The 18,049-nt window shown below is 40.8% G+C and overlaps 1 protein-coding gene across 3 annotated transcripts in view; it reads left to right on the forward strand.

Moving 5' to 3' along the window:
- LOC310990179 (thyroid hormone receptor alpha) overlaps nt 1-18,049 on the forward strand; it is a 44,112-nt gene that overhangs the window by 24,048 nt on the left and 2,015 nt on the right. For 2 of the 3 annotated variants that reach the window (XM_083977452.1, XM_083977451.1), the window contains exons 3-7: nt 2,422-2,543; nt 5,041-5,188; nt 9,212-9,417; nt 13,817-13,963; nt 16,814-17,072. In XM_083977452.1, coding sequence (XP_083833578.1) covers nt 2,422-2,543; nt 5,041-5,188; nt 9,212-9,417; nt 13,817-13,963; nt 16,814-17,072 — 882 coding nt within the window. The remainder of the gene's footprint in view (nt 1-2,421; nt 2,544-5,040; nt 5,189-9,211; nt 9,418-13,816; nt 13,964-16,813; nt 17,073-18,049) is intronic. The other variant, XM_083977453.1, reaches the window with a different exon arrangement.

Raw genomic sequence — 18,049 nt, forward strand, 5'->3', positions numbered from 1 at the left:
GGTGATTGTCAACTCCAAACAAAAAAAATTCCATAACAGGTTTCCTTTGATGATGTTCAGCTGTTTGTTGTGCTGGAGGTTTGGGCTTTGTTCAGCGCAGCCCGTCGCTCCGTCAGCTACCTGCCCTATTTTAAGAGACGCACCAGATTTTATTCAAACAATACACTGGTGTGAATCACACAAACACACAGCTCTCTTTCATTTGTATTTTCCGGCACGTCTGGAAGCCAAGTGTGGCTTTAAAGCCTGGTGAAAAGCTTAAGAGCACATAATGATGCATTAGAGCCCTGAGGAAAAGCATATGTAACACCAGTTACTGTGGACAATTTGACAAATAAAAGGAGTATTTTGTCCTATTTAAATCCTGGGAATTATATCTAAGAACACCCTGAAGAATGGAGAAAAATATAGTTATTTGTCAGGATTTAACCTGCATCTAGTCCATTTTTTCATGACTATGTTATGGTTAAATATCACTGGAGATCCCCAGTAGCAGTTCACACAAGTAGCAGGTCTGTAAACGGGAGGGAAGTAATCAGGAAAATGGGTTGAAAGTTAAAAAAGTAGAAATTCTGCTACTTCTAGAAGACGTATATCACAGAAAGGGAAATTTAGATAAATAAAAAAGTGAAATACAGTCTATTAATTTTGTTATTTATTAGAATGAGTTCATGTCAGAGTTCAGTCATTAAGGACTTAAAGCTGTATAACATTTTAAACAAAAACTGCCAGTTCATTGAAACAACAAATTCATAGAACAAAATGAAACACATAATGCTGTGAGTTTTATTTGATTAGTTTTAATTTCAGTGTTTTAAATTTCATCACTCTGCACCCGTCTACAAGCTACACAGTATTTTTCAATGAGAAAACAAATGAATAAATGTTCTGTGTTATTACATTAAGCTTATTGGAATGAAAGTTAAAAGTGCATTTTTATTTTTAGCTTCCACTGACGTCTGAAGTCCCACCCTTAACAGCTTGATAAATAAAGCTCCAGATTTTAAAGTAAAAATTTAATCAAGTTTTGCAGACAGCAGCTCTCACATGTTGTGCTCTGCTCTGCAGTCAGATACTTTTTGTATGAGAAGATCCACTCAGTAAATCCTCCTCCCCTGGAGTTCTCGCTTTGCTTCCCAAAAACCTCCAAGTGTGTGTGTGTGTGTGTGTGTGTGTGTGTGTGTGTGTGTAAGAGAGTACAAACAACTGTGATAGGGGACTGGGCCATGTGTGTGTGTACAGTTGGAGATGGTGCTTAGATGAACTGCATGTCTGCTTAAAGGGATAGTTCAACATTTTGGCAAATTGGCCCATTGCCATAATCGCTATAGTCATAGCAGTAGGTTCGTTACCTTTAATTGTCGGTGCAAGCTATTTTTAGAACGGCGGAGCAGAGCCGCGAGCTGCTCAGAGCTACACTATGGAGGCTAATGGGATTTCTTGGTTTCCCTCATCAAACTCATCAAATACACAATCCAACAACTCCAAAACGCTCTGGTGGACAAGTTGTGACCTGCACATTCACCACGCTATGAGATAATAACGGAACGGTACGAGACAGAGTTGTTTTAGAGGTAAATTCCTGCAAAATCGCTGATGTACATTCCCCTTGGGGGCAGTTTTTCGGCAAGCAGCCTCTGCATTTGCCTCGAAAACAACTCTGTCTTGTAACGTTCCGTTATTATCTCATAGCGTGGTGAATGTGCAGGTCACAACTTGTCCACCAGAGCGTTTTGGAGTTGTTGGATTGTGTATTTGATGAGGGAAAACAAAAAATCTCATTAGCCTCCGTAGCGTAGCTCTGAGCAGCTTGCGGCTCTGCTCCGCCGTTCTAAAAATGGCTTGCAACGACAATTAAAGGTAACGAACCTACTGCTATGACTATAGGGATTATGGCAATGGGCCAATTTGGCAAAAAGTAGAACTATCCCTTTAAAGTAGGAGGGGGGGGGGGGTAGCCCTGTCCGAGCATGCAGACATGACTGTCAGTCCGTGTGCAGCTACATGCGGCTTAGAGGTCAGAGTTTACAGAGAGTCAGAGGAGCTTCACATTGTCAAGGAGAAATTAAACCAATGAAAAGCACAAGCAGGGGATGTGAGCGTAAAACCTCATAAGCTGCGCGTGCAGAAAAGACTGCCAGTCTTATATACTGTATGTTCCACCCTGTATCACAGTCTCTTGGGGCCCCTACGCACAGGAGCTTTGTTGAGGCCCCTGTGATAACACTCAGCCCTCTCCTCCCTCTCCTCCCTCTCCTCCCTCTCCTCCCCCTCCTCATCTTTCTCCATTCATCCTAACCCTCCTCCATCACCCCTGCTTCCTCACCATCTGCCTGGGCCCTTCCTCAACCACACTCGTTGGTCGCCCCTCTTCTCATTCCATCCTTTCTTCCTCTTCGACCTCCTCCTCCTCTCCTATAGCTCTTAGCATCTCTGTTCCAGGGTATATCCCCAGCTACCTGGAGAAGGACGAGCCATGTGTGGTGTGTGGGGACAAGGCCACTGGATACCACTACCGCTGCATCACCTGCGAGGGTTGCAAGGTATCACAAAACACCTCGCACCTTCTCCGTCACTCAACCACTAGCAGTTGTTATAGATACAGTCTAAAAAACTGTAACAAGAAAGGTGCATAATACATCAAGAGTCTGGATGGATTTCATCATCTACAAAACCAAAAACTGGAGAAGAGCAATATAAAACATGGATCAAACTATGTGTTTATCTGCGCTAACATGACATAGCCTTTTCTATTTTAATGTTATGTAGTGAAACAAAAGAAAAATACCAGAAATAACATAGTCCGTGAATCCAACCTCTTTATTTACTGAATGTATGGAAGCTAAGATAATATGAGATTATGGTTTTTTTTATGTTATAGTAGATGTTTACAAGAACAGTACCAGTTTAAGACATATCAACAAGTTTTTCACAGGGACACACATCTGTAATCTGCGAGACGGAGCCACTGATGCGCGTTCCCGTTGGGGGCAGCTTTGCATTTACCTCAAAAACAACTCTGTCTCATAACATTCCGTTATTATCTCATAGTGTGGTCAATGTGCAGGTCACAACTTGTCCACCAGAGCGTTTTGGAGTTGTTGGATTGTGTATTTGACGAGTTTGATGAGGGAAAGCCAGGAAATCCCATTAGCCTCCGTAGCGTATCTCTGAGCAGCTCGCGGCTCTGCTCCGCCGTTCTAAAAATAGCTTGCACCAACAATTAAAGGTAACAAACCTACTCCTAAGACTATAGGGATCATGGCAATGGGCGAATTTGCCAAAATGTTGAACTATCCCTTTAATATAACAGTGTCTTGTTGGTTTGTTGTAATCAATTAAGCAATATCACACGAGAGGGAGTGCTGTTGTACTGTATATCAGCACGGCTGTGATTCGGTCGTAGGCACGAGGCCGCAGGCCGAGTGCCGCAGATAATCACACCGTGCTGATATACAGTACAACAGCACGACTTCGAGTGTGATATTGCTTTTATACAACAGTGCTACGAGCGCATTTTAGAACAGTAATAAACTACAAGAGATTATGATTTGTTTGTTTATTTAATCATTTCTTTGGCTCCGCCAACAGAAATAGTTCCGCAACTGGAAGGGAGACAAGGCTGTTGCCAGGCAACACATAAACATTTCATACTAGCTTGCTACTAGCTACAAGCTTTTCCACCGAGCTGCTTCCAATGCTGGTTCTGGTTCTGAGCCCATGTCTGATTAGCACCGGAGCAACAGGACCAGCGTGAAGACATACAGAGAGGTTATCGTTACCGTATTACATTTGTTTATCTGCTATGTAATCAAAACACAGTTGAAGCTAAGTAGCTGAGTTACGTGGCTAACAACAGCTAATGCTAATATCAAAACACATCACCGTCAAAACGTAGTTGCCCCTGCGGCGATTTTTTTTCCAGCCGGGTTTAGTAGAGATTTATCTCCAATTAGACGGACCGGGTCAGGTCCAGGTTTTAATGTTCAGGTCCGTTTATAACTGTAGCAGCAGCAGCAGCAGAGAGATGGAGCAGCTCCTGTATGGGGAGCGTGGCTCTGACTTAGCTCCTGTCCAGCTGAACAGCGGAGTGATACTGTCTGTGAAAAGTCCCAGTGCTGTTATACTGTATATCAGCACTATGGAACGTCTCGTTGTCCAATCAAATTGCTCGGTTGGGACCGGTCGGAACTAACTGTTGTATAATATTTATTAATTCTGCATTCTACCAGGGGTTACTCTTTTATTGTACTGATATTATGACCAGTTTCCTTTAAAGAACCTTTCTTACCTGCCTCCCTCAGCTTAAAAGCATCATTTAAAAAACACTTATTAAGCAATTAGTCATGTCACTTCATTACTTATCCAATGTTGGTAAGCAAGCTCCTGCCTTGAAATCACCAGCCTGACTCATTTGATGCACTTGTTTTAAAGCAGAAGTGAGTGATCCGGTCGTTTTCGCTAATGCTGCGTTCCAGGCAGGCTTTTGAAATCGTAAATTACAGCTTCAAGTCACAACTTACGACTTTGTAGCGTTCCAGGCAACCCACTCGTGTTTTTCCGACCTGTTTTACCGGTGAAAGTCACTATAACGGCCACTCGTAACTTCCGACCGGTGAACTCGTACCAGATCGAACTGGTACGACTTCACGGTCGGAAAAATACGAGTTTCCTTGAACGCACCATAACAGTCCTCGTCGCTACGTCACCACATTCACGGCGTTCCTTGGCTGCACACACAGCCCTGCATGCCGTTCTCTCTCCTCATTGGATAAAAACTGTAGGATACGATAAATGTTTTCTCTTCGGCTCAGAGCAGAGCAGAGGGACTGAGAGACCCGTGTTTCAGTCCAAACACTCTATGTAAGTGATTGCTGTCGGAAGATATAACTATTTAAGACTTATATTAACACAAATATATCACTCACTTCTGCTTTAACCAATGCCCTTCAATCACAGAGTTGTTCTTGCGCTTTTGCTACTTGTATTTTTTTTCACTTTCTTTTTCCTTTCCTCCGTGTCGTTTCCTCTCCTTTCCAGGGTTTTTTCCGCAGGACCATCCAGAAAAACCTCCATCCTGCTTACTCCTGTAAATATGAAGGCTGCTGCATCATTGACAAGATCACCCGCAACCAGTGCCAGCTGTGCCGCTTCAAGAAGTGCATCTCAGTGGGCATGGCCATGGATCGTGAGTTATTCATGTATTCTTATCACCCCTAGGATTTGCATGGAAATGCACGGGGTTAAGGCTCCTACTGTCACTCTGAAAACTTATTAGAAGCATAGAGCAGAAATATTTTTATCCATGTTAACAGTGTGGCCATATAGAAAGCAATGTTGGTGGGTCGCTCTGTTCAGCACTTTAGTTACAGAGGATGAATCTTATTGATTTGACATTTTAACCATCCAAGAACAGCCTCACAGAAATGCTGATATGAAAACAAGATGGAAAATGCAAAGAAACACACAAAAAACAGCATTGTGTTTTTTTTGGGGTTTTGTTTTGTTTTGTTTTTTCCATTAATTTCCTTTAATTGTTTTTTATTTATTATAGCTTTTTTAGTCCCTAATATTGGCTCTTAGATTCTTAGGTTATTTAGTGTCTTCTTTTGTCTTTTTTCTTTTTATCTCACTGGTCCTGAGAAACACTTTTCCTTCTCTGTGTTTTGAACATGTAGAATGACATGAGATAAAATCTGAATCTGAATCTGAGCATGTTAGTGTCAATGTGAGCATGCTTGTTAGCATTAGCATTTAGCTGCACCACCACCACAAGTACAGACTCACAGAAGATAAATAAGGGAGCCAGTTAGCAATCAGCATGTTAATATGCATTAATGTGAACAGGGAAATTGTGGACAAATGCACAGCTCAATTCTATAACCATGTTAGCAGGCTGACATTAGCATTTAGCTCAGTGCTACTCTGGCTGACATTAGCATTTAGCTCAGTGCTACTCTGCCTAAATTGTCCGTTAAGTTACGTTAAATCAGAATAAATTGGTGCCACCATTCTTTCTTTTCTTTTTTCTTTTCTTTTTTTAAAACATTTCCCATCCTTGTTTTCATATCAGCATTTCTATGAGGCCGTTCTTGTGATGGTTAAAATGTCAAATCAGTAAGCTTCATCCTTGAACTAAATTGCTGAACAGAGCGACCCACCAACATTACTTTCTATATGGCCACACTGTTACCATGGATAAAAATATTTCTGCTCTATCTTCTAATAAGTTTTCAGAGTGACAGTAGAAGCCATGCATGAGCTAGCATGAGCTCTACTCTGTATAACAACTCTCAGCACTTGTGGCTGATTTTAGATGAAGAATATCACGGTGTTGCCTTGGCAACAGAAGTTACGTGAAGTCGGACCAAATTGGTGCCACGTTTTTCTGTATCATGTGTATTCACAGATGAACACACAGGGGATTACTGCACTGCCTCGCGGTCGTGCTGGTTACAAAGATGAATAACAGAGCACGCGCACACATACTCACCAACATCATCTCCTTTCACTTTGGCACTGATATTAATTTAGCAGTACATCTGCTCCTGGAGATAAAGGGAACGCTTTCCTTTCCTCGGGATATGTTCATGAAAACATACAGAACATCTGGACTTCACTTATTGCAGCACACTGCACTTACATCATGTCGCTTAAATTGAATTCACTGCAGTGGTCCTTGAAATATCTGCGCTGTAATTTGACGCAAAGCTCTGCTGGATGGACAATGTTGTATGAGGTAAACAAGGACCAACATCAGATTTGATGCAACAAAAACTAGCCTTCTCCTCTCTAACATTTTGTGTGGAGATAGATTCAGCGCCGTTGTAAGCATCACATTCTCAGGTTCACAGCTGCACAGCTCTTGTACAACACTTCCCTCTTTCTTTTCTCACATAAAAAATACAGAACTGTCAAGTGTATCTTCCGGGCGTTCAGTGCTCATCTGACATTGTGACTCGCTCGATATTTCACACAAAGTTTTGGAGGTCGTCCGGCTTCTGTTCTGAGAACGTTAAAAATCTAGTAACCTTTCTCATTCATCTATTTTTCTGTTGACATATTGGAACTAAATTCACTGAAAGAGACTTTTTGTTGTTGGCAGAGAGGTGAGGTTGAGGTAGTTCGTTTTTGGTTTGGAACCGTCACATGTCTGCGCTACATCACACAAATAGCAGGGTATCCGCGGGGTCTTTAAAAGTATTAAAAGGTGATAAGTCAATTTTTGGAAAATTAAGACCCTTAAAAAGTATTAAAAAGTATTTTCACGACATTATAAAGTCTTAAATTTTGAAGGTATCCAAGTAGCGAAATGGTACTCGGATACCGCCCAAGTCAAGCGAATACTCGAGTACTCTGATATCGGCTACAGCCCTACTAGAAACAAAATCAAATTTCTTTTTATAAACTTTGCCTTTGATTTATTATCCCAGCCTATTTTGAATAATCATCATAGCGGTCTATAGTCTTTATCACAAACTAAAACTGTTCAGTTAAAAGTGTCACTGATGTAAATGGTTACAGCTTGAAGTGACGGTGAGGTATGAATGTATGAATGAGATAAACACTCATTCATACGGTGAGGTATTAAAAAATATTGAGAAGGTCTTGAAAAAGTCTTAAAAAGGTATTAGAATTAACTTCAAGATTCCTGTATATACCCTGAATAGTTTCACTGACTGACTGAGTGATAGAGTTACACCATTGGTCTACTGAGTGCAGTTTTCACACTCACTGCTGCTTTATCAAACTGATTTGCTGCCAGTGGTCTCTAATGCAATTATCAGGAGACAACCACAACATTAGCTCATCTAGAGACCAAGGCCTTTGATTAGCAGAAGCTAACTTCTGCATGTAAGCTGGATAAAGATCTTTATTAGATGCAGGTCTCTTATTTCTACTCGATCGCACCAGTGTTTTTTGGTTCCCACAAACGCCACACTTCCTGCAAATGAAAAGCCCTTGAAGCGTTTTCAGTGAACAGAGACCTTTTGTAGCTTATCAGCATGTTAGCATTGTCGCTGTGAGCACGGTAGCATGCTGATGTTTGCAACTGCAGCCTAACAGAGCGGCTAAACGCTGTTGACAGAACAACACGGGGGAGCATGAACACAGCAAAGACAGATACACAACTAAAGCAAAAAAAAACAAACACTTAAAGTCAACACCAACAAAGATAAATGAATAAATAAAAAAGAAAATAGAAACAGAAAACAAAGGGTCTCATTATTGAACTCCCACACGGTATCCCTGTATTACAGTTTTTCTCGATTGCTAAGACACATTTCTTGAAAGCTGCTCTCCTTTTCTCTAAACTGTGAACACAAACCCCAATTTTCAAGCTACATTCACAAAACCTCAGACTGTCCTTGCAAAACCAAACTTTCACCTCAAAACAGTTCAATCTGTGCTCAAAACTGAACTATGTTGTCAAACTATGTTGTAAACACAACGCAAATGCTCAGCACATGAAGCTGTAGAAGTAAATGTTTATTGTTCACTGTGGGTTAAATGCATGTTGCAAAACAAAAAACCTGTGCATTTAGCAATTGTACATAAAAAAAGTACAAAAAACAGAAATCCTGTGTATTTACACGTAGCACTTGTACAGTACAAAAACAAACAGAAATCTTATACATTTAGCACTTGTATGCAGTAGGCCTACGCAAAAATAAAGTACAAAAATATACACATGAGAAGTGCCTTACTCAGCCACAGCATCATTTCTCCGTACTGGGTCAGGCAGGGCCGTTGCTAGGAATTCTGGGGCCCCTGAAAGAATACTAAAGTGGGCCCCTGACTTTTCCACTTTTTTTTCTTAGACTACGTATGTATTATCATTTTTTATTTAGCCTACTTTGTTTTGATGCTAATGTAGCATTACTATGAGTATTAGTCAGGGTCTAAGCAGAATAATTCAGTCATACAAAGATTAGACTACTGGGTTTTTTTTGTGGGTCTCACTGGGCGCTGGGCCCCTAGAATTATCATCACCTTTCTCCCCTATACAACGGCCCTGGGTCAGGCCACAAGACTTCATCCTGAACTGGTTTACTGTATATATCCCTCATCATTAGCCACAAGTGAGATCAATTTTGAGTTGTTGTGTTCAACCGGTGAAACCTGTGCTTTAATTGTGTGTTTTAGCAATTGAGAAAAACTGTACAGTAATTCAGTGAAATGTCCACCCCCCTCTTATCCCACCCATCAGTGGTGTTAGATGAGTCGAAGCGCGTGGCCAAGCGGCGTCTGATCGAGGAGAATCGAGAGAGAAGGAAGCGAGAGGAGATGGTGCGGACGCTGCAGCTGAGGCCGGAGCCCGACACGGCCGAGTGGGAGCTGATCCGGATGGTGACGGAGGCTCACCGACACACCAACGCCCAGGGCTCCAGCTGGAAACAGAAGCGCAAGTTCATGGTAAGCTTTTTTTTTTTAGTTTTAACAACAAACTTTCTGGTTTCACAAGAAAGTCAACACAGTAATATTTTCAGCGCGGCCTGTCGGTTTGCAGAGTTTTACATCATGCTGGCCTGTTGTTCCCTGTTGTTCCTCTGACATAGAATTCTGTTTCAAAATCCCCTTTTTAATCTCTGGTAGCATCACTTGTGATAAAATACAACTGACTCGACTTGAACATTTCATCAGAGTTGTTCAAATTAACTAAATAGCAGGAGCAGAAAGATCAGAAGCTGAGATCTGACATAAACACCTCAAAACAGTAAAAGAGTAACTTATTGAGGTCTGGCAGCTGGTTTGTCCCTCTGTCTCACCGGCAGCACAGAGCTGATACAACACAGTTTATAACACTCATCACCCTCACACCCGTATATATTTGTAGCTGTGAGTGTCAAAAATCATCCTCCTTTTCACAAGTCATCGCAGATTGAAACACACAGACACCATCCATGTGTTTTTAGAATCAAGAATATCATTATCTCCAGATATCTTTATAGACGTCACATAAAAAAGATGTTTCTGAAGACAAATACTGTAGATAACTTGCAGACAGTCATGCCAATAGCCAACCTGATGTGTTTTTAATGCTGTCACTTTGACGCAGTGTAAACAAATATAGACTTAATTAGAACAGTCATAGATTTAAAGCCTTGCTGCTGCAAAAAAAAAGAAGAAAAAAATCAAGCCAATGTCTCCAGTTGCTGTATTTTTTTTTTATAACTTACATTTTTATTGAGTTTTCACATGCATATCGGCAAAACAATACAGCAAACAAGGTACAAGTTACAGCAACACTAACAATATGTAGATGTTCTATACTATTCAGTCCACTGTTCCCTTTAGTATTTGTTCAGTTGGTATCATGTCTCATATAAATGTTCAATTTTTCCCAGTTTTTTTCAAATCCGTTCTCTTTGAGTCTCAACAGGCATGTCAGTTTTTCCATAACAAGGATTTCCTGGACAATTTCCAACCACTGTTTCTGTTTTGGAATGTTCAGTTTCTTGTGACCGCTTTCTTATTTGCTGCGAGTAATACTTTAGTCAAGTACAGATCTTCTTTCATTACAACCGTCTCAATATTCCCAAGATATATCACTGGACAAGTATTTGGGATTTCATATCCCAAGACATTTTTTACAACTGAGGTAACATTTTTGCCAGTATATCCTCATTTTGTACAGTCTCCAGCTGTCTTGTTGTATAGCCAGTTCCAGTTGCTGTAACATCTGCATACCTACACTGACATAATAGGAAGCAAACTGGCATGGGAAACTCATACACATGGTCTGACCTTTAACTAATTCATGAGAAGTGATTAATTATGTCACATTTTCATTAGCCGGCATCTTGAGTCTTAATCACACTCCTTGAATCTGTCAGTGAGATTTTCTTTAATTGATTGCAGCTCTTTTATGTAGCTCGTTATTCCAAAATGTCCAGTGTGTTGAAAGTTGTTTCCACTTCAAATATCAAGGCATGAAAGAGAGCGACTTCTTTTCATTTTCAAAAGGAACAGTCTTGACAGCGATTCCTTTTCATCAGCGACTCACTCGGAGGTATTGTCCCATGTGACCAGCGCCACATGCAGACACACGTGTCTACGCCGCCGATGGTTTCCTTGAGACAAAGGTCAGATGGCAGTTTCCAGGCAACCAACACATGAAGGCAAAGACAGCTTTACAGTCAAATACAGGTTTTTGAAGGTCTCTTGAAAAAAAAAGCTCTACAGTGAACAAACACCAAAGTGCAAGACCTCCATATATGGGTGTATGTGACACAGCAATAAGAGCAACAAGATGATACTTCAACATCTGGAAGGTTATATAGCACTTATAATAACTATGAATTAATTCATTAGTGCACTACATTTCAACATATTCAGTTATAATCACAAACACTGTGATGTGAATGGCCCTGCGCTTTTGCTACTGGATTTTTTTTTTCAAACAATATACAGTATACAAGTGCAATGTTTAGTTTGGTTTAGTTTAGTTTAGTTTAATGTTTATTTGTCAGGGATATCACATATAACTGTCAACTGCACCAGGGTAAGCTGACAGCTCATTTGCATCTGTATTCCCTGGGCAGGCACAAGAACTTGACTATACATTATAAAACCACACATTAGAGCCACAGATATATTACAATACATTCAAAACCAGTGGATATGAATAGAAACCTAACCTGTATAACAACAATGTATTAAATATGACTGTCATCTATTCATTAACAATAAATATAAATAGTAATCTTTCCTATAACGCCAATAAACAGGGTTCCTACACAGGTATGGGAAGTATGCAATTTGATTTAATGCATTTCCAGGTCTGAAAAAGTATGGGAAAAGCAAAATATAGAATGGAAATGCTGTATATTTATCTTAATACCTACTATATCTCTGTTTGGTCTTATCTTAAGTTATTTGGGTTAATTGTTTTGTATCTACCTAGCTGCAATCTCCTGGAAATTATTTGGTGACATAATAGCATACAGATTCAGAATAATGAAAACAAACGATTAATTGCAAAATGTATTTACATGATACACATCTAATTACTCAAATGTCACAAATTATTAGATTTTTTTTTTTTACCAAGAAGTTTGGAAATTAGGGTCTGGAAAAGGTATGGAATTTAGACATTTCAAATGTGTGTGAACCCTGAATAAATAGCGATCTCACCTAAACTGCAACAACAGATATCAGTATCAATCTGGCCCGTTCAACTGTAAAAGAAAACGTATAATATCCCCTCTAGGCCTGGCTGATTCCAGCCAAAGCCCCAGGCTGTTCCCAGACCTGGCAAAATATAGTAATCATACCACATAACCACAACACATCTTGACTTTGGTGTAAACCAAAACAACATCAGAAGAAGAACTGTGCCCTGCGGCGTCTCCTGAGGAGGTCCAGCAGACAAGATGCATCTTGTTCCGCCAGTTCAGACACTGCAGCCTCTTCATATTAACATTTAAAGGGACTTTTATGGATAAATCAGTGCAGATTCCCATGGAACCTTTTTTTTTTTAATTCCCTACAAATTGCCAGCGAAGGTCAGCAGCATCAGCAGTGACTTTTAAACGACAAACAAAACCAGGAGTCACTAAACCACAGAGTCTCTCCGTTGCAGTGGAACTCCCAGCGTTTTCACATAAAAACATGAAGTCACGTGGGTTTTTCTTGGCTTTCAAAACGAATCCATCTGTGACTGTCGTAGTAATCAGCAATGTGGCGGCGGTAGCTGTAGCTGTAGCTGTAGCCGGGTAGGAGGAGGTGCTACTCAAAAGAACAACTCATTAATGAGCTGAGGGACAAGGGAAACTCTCTCAGGGGATATACTGAGTAATTATCCGTCTGTCTTGTCGACTCATTTACAGTATTCCAGCATGGCTGCAGCCAGATCAGTTGTGTAAAGTCTGGTCCGCCATGGTGTCATTTTATAGATTTCACAGCTGTTTTTGGACTGGTGGTGTCTGATGTTCTGTCGGTGAAGCTTCCCTCTAGTGATTAATAAAGTCTCTCCGTCAATGCGTCGCCTGGAGCTGTTTCCTGTTGGTTGTGGCTCTCAGCTTCCTGTTGTATTGGAGCAGGATAGAGATCAGCTGTGCGGCTATGAATGGAAACCTGTGCGCTGTTGGCAGCGCTCTCACAGATAATTAGATAACCTCTTACCTCAGCCCCGTTGCTCTGATTGGGAGAGGCTGCTAAATGCCTTTCAATTTGTGATCCACTACTTGTGTGTGTGTATGTGTGTGTGATCACACTCTGACCTCCTAAGACTATTGTCCACTGTGTTCAGGTCTTTTTGACTAAGCAGATTAAGCCGTGCTAAAAATGCACTGCAGACTTATTTAGCCTGTTATTTAGAGTGTTATACACCTGCGTTAACTTTGATATTCACCTTCTGTATTTATTTTATTCATCTGCATTCTGTCTTTACATGTCCCTCCAAGTCTTACGAGACAAGCAAGAATTTGACTCTGTATTATATTCTGGTCCTGTGTGGACTGTCTTTTATAGACTAGTGGCATTTCAATCGGTTCCAGACTCTAGACACATGAGGCTCCACATGGCCTGAGTCTATATTTTGTGCTCTTTACAAGTGTGTAAACCTCTTAAAGATTAGTGTCTTCAGAATTTCAGTTTTTGTTCCACTTAGTCAACACAGCAACATCAGCTGTGGCAGGTTTCTCTCAGCTCTCTGTCAGTTAAGTGAAGCAGCTGTTTCTGGAAAACCTGTAAAATGTAAAAGCAGGTAGAAATCTGTCTTCACTCGTCAACCTCACGTATTAGCGTTTTTCTTTTGACACATAAAGAAGGAATGGGTTTTTTCGTCACCAGTCTGATTTCTTGTTTCCAGCCCGACGATATCGGCCAGGGTCCCATGGTCCCCACCTCCGACGGAGACAAGGTGGACCTCGAGGCCTTCAGCGAGTTCACCAAGATCATGACCCCCGCCATAACACGGGTCGTCGACTTTGCCAAGAAATTGCCCATGTTCTCAGAGGTAGGTTCAGTGGGTGGAGTGTGTGTGTGTGTGTGTGTGTGTGTGTGTGTGTGTGTGTGTGTGTGTGTGTGTGTGTGTGTGTGTGTGTGTGTGTGTGTGTGTGTGTGTGTGTGTGTGTGTGTGTGTGTGTGTGTGTACTTGTACTTGTACATCCTGTTACATGCAGCGTCTGTTGTCTGTCTGACGTCTGCCCGATTTCACGTGAATGCAACATCAAGAATACGTTCAGATATGCAACCGCACCGCTAGATGGGGGGAATTCCTACACATTATACCTTTAAGGTTAGGGTTAGGGGCTAGGGAAAAGGTAAAATAAACCCAGTCCAGACTTGAGACGCTTGGTTGTTTTCTCCTGGCCTGGTACACACCTAGTTCAACGGCCCAGATACAGAATGACTGTCAGGTTCTACATCCACATGAGAACCAGCGCTGATGTTCACACAGATGAGGAGGCCTAGGGCAGCGCTTGACGCTAAGTAGCACCGTGCTACCATACTGAAAAATTTAGTAGCACACAACATGTTTTAGTAGCACAATGAAAATTCAGCAATTTTGGTGGAAGGACTGCATTGGTTAGATGAGAGAAGCTCTGTACGTAGCGACAATGCTGTACTTGAATTGGTAGAGAGTAGATTCAGAATCGGTTGCCAAAACAAATAAACAAAAAAAGAACTAGAAAAAATACTGCTCACGTTAAACAGCACGCAAAACTGTGCATGTAACTACAGTTTCTGTCGGAGTCTCACTGATGTGACTGCATGCGATTTTATATTTGCACTGGAAATTATCCACTCGCACAGTCGAGTCCTGGCCTATGGGTCAGACCTGGGCTGATGATCCAAGTATGTCTTGGGCCAGAAGTTTCATTTGGTTACCGGTATTTTATTATTTTAGGTATTTTATTAAGGAATCATATCAAACACTGAGATAAATGACAGTGATCTGGGTGGGAAAGAAAAGCGGGCACAGCTTCTGTTTGACATTTATCAGTGTGAGCTTCTACTCTGTGGCTGTTATTACACCGAATAACCATCAACCCCCTCCCCCCGTCAGTTTTCACCCTCACTCTCACCGGTTGATGTGATGAGTCACCACTCACTGATATTGCTCTGCCGTCTACGCAAAAGGATCCGCGAGCGAATGTGTGTGTGTCCTCACGTGTGTTCCCGCTGATGGAGCACTGCCATCTTTTATTGTGGGAGCTTTGTGGTTACATAGGGTGCTGCAGGTCACACTTGACAACACTTCACCTTCAAGGACAACACATTTTGTGGGTTGAGGATGAGCTGAGCTTTTTCTTTATCAGCTCTTTCATTTTAGCTCCTTATCAGTGTTTCCATTTGTTAGTGGCTAATAACTATGTTTACATATTACAAAGATAATTAAACTAACTCTCCTGCCCTGTCAATCAGTATCTGCAGTATTTGAGAAATCATTACTACAGTATAAATCCAATTCCACTGATTTCATTATTGTCATTATCTTGGTCAACTGAGGCGTAGCACAACAAGCTGTCAGTGCAACACAGGATAGCTTCCACTTATGGAGTTGTTACAGCTAAGTGGAAAATTAAACCGCCACTTACAGAGTACAGGAAGTCATTTGTGCCTTCTGCAGCAGACATCCAATGATATCTGAGCCAATGAAACTGTTGCTGTTGTTTCTATGTGTGATATTGTGTTGTTGTATTTGTTTATCTATTTGTTTTAGTGCTGGTTGCATCCAGTTGTTGTTGTCTGCTGACTGCCAAGGTGCCAAAGGCAAATTCCATTGTGTTTCTAATTTGTTTAATAAAGTCTTCTTATCTTATTAACGCATTAATTAGCGTTAGCAGAGCAGTATTAGTGTTCACTCAGAGTGATGATCGTGTCCACATTATGTTCATCAGAGTTTTTTCATTGAAATGTGCCGACAGTAAGAGAGAGAGAGAGGTTTTGGGCTGAAAAAACCCAAAACAACGAGCTGAAAGATGCTTAAACGCTGAGCTGAGGGGCAGGGCCGTCGCTAGGAATTCTGGGCCCCCTGAAAGAATACTGAAGTGGGCCCCTGTCCCCTGACTTTTCCACTTTTTTTCTTAGACTACGTATTATCATTTTTTATTTACTTTGTTTTGATGCTAATGCAGCATTACTATTAGTCAGGGTCTTATGCAGAATAATTCAGTCATACAAAGATTAGACTACTGGGGTTTTTTGTGGGCCCTACTGGGCGCTGGGCCCCTAGAATTACCATCACCTTTCTCCCCTATACAGCAGTACTGCTGAGGGGAACTGCAGAGTCAGGTTCAGGTCCAGGTTACTGTATTAATGCCCGTAGGCAGATTTGCTTTGCGGTGAGTTGTTTGTCCAAACAAACATACACACAGACCTCAGGACACATGCAACACCATACAACATAACGCACCAGAGAGCATGCTAAAAAGTGCTCAAGGCTCTTTAAAAAAAAGTGCTCAAGGTTCAGTAAAAGCCAAATATATAAAAACTCAATAAAAAGCAAGGTTAGATAATAATTTATACCATAAATAAATAAATAAGTCCTGCTTGTTCAGTCAGGTGGTGATTCAAAACCATGGGCAACGCCTTTTAAATTAATTGAATATTGATTAGTGCAGCTTTAATAGGTATTATCAACACATAGACATAGTATATTGCCACTCATAGCTTCATTGGTTCAATTGTTTATGTATAATTATTATCAGTGCTGTACTACTACCAGCCATAATCTGCCTTACCTTTCTAGTAGTCATTTTGAGAGTAGATTTTTTTAAATTTAGTTTTATAGTTTTTTGTTTGAAATTCTTTGGAAGACCTCATCACATGACTTGACGTGTTGCCATGGTTTTTCCTCCAGCTGCCTTGTGAGGACCAGATCATCTTGCTGAAGGGCTGCTGCATGGAGATCATGTCGCTGCGTGCCGCCGTGCGCTACGACCCAGAGAGCGAGACGCTGACGCTGAACGGCGAGATGGCGGTGAAACGTGAGCAGCTGAAGAACGGAGGGCTGGGAGTGGTGTCGGACGCCATCTTTGACCTGGGCAAGAGCCTGGCTCAGTTTAACCTGGACGACTCGGAGGTGGCGCTGATGCAGGCCGTGCTGCTCATGAGCTCAGGTGAGGAATAAGATAAGACCTAGATACTGTGCATGTCCTCATCATATTGAAACTGATTTCATTTTCCTAACCATGATGCTGTCTCTCTAGTGTTTGAAAAATCAGAAGATTTAATTTTAGTGTTTTCCGAATTCTTATTTTTATTATTATTTATTTCTTTACAGCAGAGGACTTAATCTGTCTTCCCACTATCTAAAGAATGAAAGACACTGTTAACAGTAAAGCAGTCAAAAAAAAGAAAAAATCCAACTGATACATGAATAATACAAGTGGAAGCTTTATTGCACCACTTTATTCACCTTCCCATATAAACATGGGGAATTTGCATAAGAACAAGGAGTCACATTAAAGGCGACTCCCACTGTTGTTCACATGTACATCAGTATTTCTTCTGCTGCTCTGGAGGAGCTTTAATTCATCTGAAAAAATAAAAGCATTACATCAAATTCTAATTTTACTCTTGATATTGAGTTGAAATTTGTCATGGCATTTTTTTTTGTTTATAATTACTATATTTAACTCATCACAATATCTGTTTGAATTACAAATTTAAAGTTTCTCTGAAGTCCTCTGCAGACCTTCAATAGACATCCAGCACCTGGATCAGGAATGTTCCTAATCCAGGGCCAGTCTGAAATACAATGAATAAAGTCAAGTTTATTTACCTGACTTTATTTATTAATTTATTGAAACGTATGACACTTCATATAAGGTAATTACAAAAAGATGTGTCTAGGTCATCTGTTTCTAAGTGGTCAAGGATGCTGACTAAGTCTCCATCCAAATTCAGCACAAACTTTAACTAAACTTAAAGTAAACACATGTACAGGTTATACCATTTTATAAAATAAAATCCAAATAAAAGCATTTTCCATCCACCACAACAGAGTGTCTCTGTGAGAGACACTGTCTATCTGCTGGAACGGGCGCTCCAGATGGTGGTAGCCTTGTTTACTGACATTTAAGTCAAATTCATC

Source organism: Trachurus trachurus (assembly GCF_905171665.1).
Source record: "Trachurus trachurus genome assembly, chromosome: 8".
In the NCBI taxonomy this organism is placed as follows: domain Eukaryota; kingdom Metazoa; phylum Chordata; class Actinopteri; order Carangiformes; family Carangidae; genus Trachurus; species Trachurus trachurus.